This window comes from Gymnoscopelus microlampas (genome assembly GCF_963454915.1).
Source record: "Gymnoscopelus microlampas genome assembly, chromosome: 4".
In the NCBI taxonomy this organism is placed as follows: domain Eukaryota; kingdom Metazoa; phylum Chordata; class Actinopteri; order Myctophiformes; family Myctophidae; genus Gymnoscopelus; species Gymnoscopelus microlampas.
Genome location: NC_139941.1, coordinates 32,893,730 through 32,898,322, shown reverse-complemented (window position 1 = coordinate 32,898,322; position 4,593 = coordinate 32,893,730). Strand labels below are relative to the sequence as shown.

The following is a 4,593-nucleotide window of genomic DNA, read 5'->3' as shown; positions in this document are numbered from 1 at the left end:
CCCCAGATTGTCCATCTTTGTTCTAAACATAGAATCCCTACGTGCTCCAAAAGCAGTCATGGGTCAGTAACCCATGACTGTAAAACCCTTCAGTGTTAATTTAACTCTGAACATGTAAAAATGTAACCAAATGGACCATTTGGTTACATTTGTACACAATGGATACATTAACAATGAGGATTTTACTGTGAACATCCTGTTTCTCACAGATACAATGTAAAGGAACATATTTCGTTTAAGAATTGAAAATGAATTGTCTCCAATCCTGTTGCAAAGTGTTTCAGCTCCTTGTCTGAGAAACATTATTTCACCTCCATCCCCAAGGTCCTTAATATAAAAAAGCTCCCATAGTTTGTATTTTTCTATATACAGCATTGGATCAATATACATTCTGAATGAACAGCATTGTGATACTGTTAAAGTGATATTTCACGGCTTCAAAACATTTTAACATTTCAGTACACACACACACACACACACTTTTAATATTAACAGATCTACTGTCACCACCAACATCAGGGTTGCTTTCGGAATTATTTATGTAGGTAATTGCAAACAGGCAAACTTACTCATTAATGTGCTTGACCCTGGACATAATATAATAATGATTGATTTTGTTCAATATGAAACGTTTATCTTTAAACAAGGTTTTAAAATGAAAGTGTGTCAATGGTGCAGTCTGTGGGTATAAGTATATAGTACATTATCATAGAGGCCTGAGCACTAAGAAGTGAAAATGTTTCACCAGTGAAATATCCCTTTTTAGATTTGGTTTGGACTGTAGATTTGCATCCATCAGGGTTTGACACTGGCCTTGGTCTTTGGGAAAAGAAGTTACAGTGTTCAAATAATTAAAGCTTTTTTGTTTGTTTTTTCATCTCAGGCACAAAAACCTATTCGGAGTCCATGTACTAACTGTGCTTTCCTCATTGTTTAATACAAAGTGTATCGCAATGACACAAAACTATATACACTTCTGAGATTGCTTGTAATTGGATTCAAACTTGCATCGTACAGCAAATTTATAACACGAGAGGTGATATAACGTGAACAATGTAAAAGTAATTCCAAAAATAACATGATTTGCTTTGGAATCTTAACAAAAAAAAAAAGTCATTTTGTATCTGATGAATAGATGACACTTATATTCATCCGATATATATCAAGATTAATGGTCATATCAAATATTACTTTGAAAGTGAATGTTAACCCTGAAATTGTTCTGTAAAATGTTAAGAAAAAGCCAGCACTTACAGACAATTACATTGTCAACGTGTACACACACACACGCACGCACGCACGCGCACGTGCACGCGCGTGCGTGTGTGTGTGTGTGTGTGTGTGTGTGCGTGTGTGTGTGGTAACACTGCAGCGTTATTTCTATGAGAAATTACATCTGTGAAATCATCATTAAATCATCACAACTTAATCATTTTTTACACTGTTAAAGAACAACAGCAACACAAATTTAAATAATCACCACAAACGAAACAAAGTGCCCCAAGCATGATATGAGGAAGATAAATATAATTTAGTTTCTTTGTCCTTTCTTTTCTTTCCCATTATTTTGTATCTTTATTTTATTTTTTTACATAATAGGCTAGATACTTGTCATGGTTCTTCTTTCACGTTTTGTGGCAATAAAAGCCTGAAGCCAGTGCTTCAGTGTAGTTGGTGGTGCAGAGGAGAGCAGGAGGCTGTGTCACACAAAACACATCCACCCCTGCATGATACACGGAAGCATTTTACACATACCCATTTGGCTTTTTGATAGACAATTCTCAAAAGAATACACCCCCAGCATGCCTATTCTGGGGGGAACATTTGCCAAAAATAGCAACTCTAGAAGGCCACAACACCTTCTAGATCTGCTATTTTTGGTGAAGAGATTTGGTATAGAGGGAAAAAAGTTGTAACTCAGGCCCGTTTTAATAAGAATAGACTGAGGGTTTACTGTTAAAATAAAAGTAGGTCCAGAATGGCATACGATTCCAAATTAAATAACATGCTTGATTAAAAAAAAGGGTTGAAATGTAAAATGTATAAGAGGTTTTCTTAGATGTATTTCTTCATCTGTTAGAAATTGTAGGTCACTCTGGGTCTGGGATATTTGTTTTGCCAAACTCCAATGAATTCTCTATGCTAAATATATAATGAGCTGGAGGTAAATTCACTTCCCGCAACCAGGGATTGGGGACAGGGCCTCTGTGATTGATGGATGTCATTTAGCTTTGGTCACGACCCCCTTTGGCATCGTCAATATAAAGACAAAGAAACCAAGATTATAAAGCTACACACTGACTGACTGTCAGCCCACATTTTTGGTTTGATTTTTGGTATTTCGTCGTCCAGGTTTCAAGAGTGAGTCTTCTTTGGAGGGAAAAGCCTGGGCTCTCCCGAAAATGTCACCAATAAATACCCCCCCCCCCCCCCCCACTCCATCCCCATCCCTCCCTCAAACTCCCACCCCCCACCCCATATCCCCGTTGCTGCCAGGAGTGCCAGGAAGAATCAATATCCCTCTTAATGTCTTCACTTATTTTATTACTTGCTTTTGGATTTTCTGGGAGGTTGATTGAAGTGTGGAGAGGTGAGGGGGGGGGGGGGGGGGGTCAGGCGGGCAGGAGGAGGAGGGTGAGGAAATCTTTGGTTTTGCTTAAGTGTCTGTGACGTTTAATCATGATTTTCTCTTGCAGTTCTAATTCAGCCCCCCTCTCTCTCATCCATCAGTCAACAAGCCAGTCAGCCAGCCAGTTAGTAGGTCGGTCGGTCAACTAGTCAGTCAGTCAGTCAGTCAGTCAGAATGATGGTCAATCAGCCAGTCAGCAAGCTAGTTAGCTCGTCAACCAATTGGTTCAGGAAGTCCGTCACCCGGTTAGTCAAATAGCCTGCCAGTCAGTCAGTCAGTCAGTCAGTCAGTGAGCCGGTCAGTTAGTCAACCAGTCAGACAGTCAGGCTGTCAGTTTGGTGGTAAGCTAATCCACTTCGATAGACTCGCTGCTCTCACTGCTGTTTGGTTTACACTCGTTGGGCATTCTCTGGTGTCGACTCAGCTGGGTGGCCTGGGTGAAGCTCCGGTCACAGCGCTCACACCTGTGTGCACACACACACACACACACACACACACACACACACACACACACACACACACACACACACACACACACACACACACACACACACACACACACACACACACACACACACACACACACACACACACACAGAAGAAAGAAAGAAAAGAAAATCCTTAGATTGCACCATGGCCATGCACACAGGCACGTACACAGAGGAATGATGAAACACTGCTTAGATGACACTGCTGAAGAGAATGTAAGTGACACTTGAACAACAACACACAAGCACACACATGCACACACACGGTCACACACGGTCACACACACACACACACACACGCAGACACGGTCACACACACACACACACACACACACACACACACACACACACACACACACACACACACACGCACACACGCAGACACGGTCACACACACACACACACACACACACACACACACACACACACACACACACACACACACACACACACACACACTCACACACACACACACATGAAGCCATCAGATCTCACACAAACATGTAGACCCAGCATAGTGTAAGCACTAATACCCAGTGACAGAGTAAATATAATGTAGGCCTCACAACCTGATGGACATGATGTGGAATCTAGATATATAGATATATCACGCACGCACGCACGCACGCACGCACGCACGCAGGCACGCACGCACGCACGCACGCACGCACGCACGCACGCACGCACGCACGCACGCACGCACGCACAAACGCACGCACGCATGCATTCAGGAGCAAACACACATTAAACAAAACAAAAGTCCTTACATCTGTAATAAACACATGCACGCACACAATCCATCCATCAATACTTGCAAGGAGAGGGAATTCCCCTTGCTCATCCCCCCCTTCATAGTGTGCACGCATGCGGACACACACACACACACACACACACACACACACACACACACACACACACACACACACACACACACACACACACACACACACAGAGCGATATAAGCGGTCTTGATAAGGCAGGCGTCAGTGTCACTTCCAATAGCACAAGAGAACAGAGAGAGCTTTTAGTGTGAGGAGAGGGGGGGGGTCTTCAAAGACAGGCCTGTACTGAAGGATTGGAGCTAGCAGCCCAGAAACAAGTCTAACACACTGTTACATAGATAGATAGGTTAGGACATGGAGGGAGGGGTGGGGCTGGAAGGGGTAATTTACTTGGATAAGAGGGAAGGGAGGTAGTGGTGTGTGTGTGTGTGTGTGTGTGTGTGTGTGTGTGTGTGTGTGTGTGTGTGTGTGTGTGTGTGTGTGTGTGTGTGTGTGTGTGTGTGTGTGTGTGTGTGTGTGTGTGTGTGTGTGTGTGTGTGTGTGTGTGTGTGTGTGTGTGTGTTGGTCAATTGTCACTTGCATTCACAATCTAAGCATTGCACTTTGCGTTTTATCTCTCCTCTGTGTGTGCGCGCATTCGTGCGTGTGTGCGTGCGTGCGCATTTATGTGTGCTTGCCTGTGCGTGTGTAACAA

The 4,593-nt window shown here is 43.2% G+C and overlaps 1 protein-coding gene across 1 annotated transcript in view; it reads right to left on the bottom strand.

Moving 5' to 3' along the window:
• Positions 1-2,493: 2,493 nt before the first annotated feature.
• prdm6 (PR domain containing 6) overlaps positions 2,494-4,593 on the bottom strand; it is a 68,049-nt gene continuing 65,949 nt past the window's right edge. Inside the window, exon 9 of the mRNA XM_084054490.1 lies at positions 2,494-3,093. Coding sequence (XP_083910616.1) covers positions 2,976-3,093 — 118 coding nt within the window. The 3' untranslated portion in view covers positions 2,494-2,975. The remainder of the gene's footprint in view (positions 3,094-4,593) is intronic.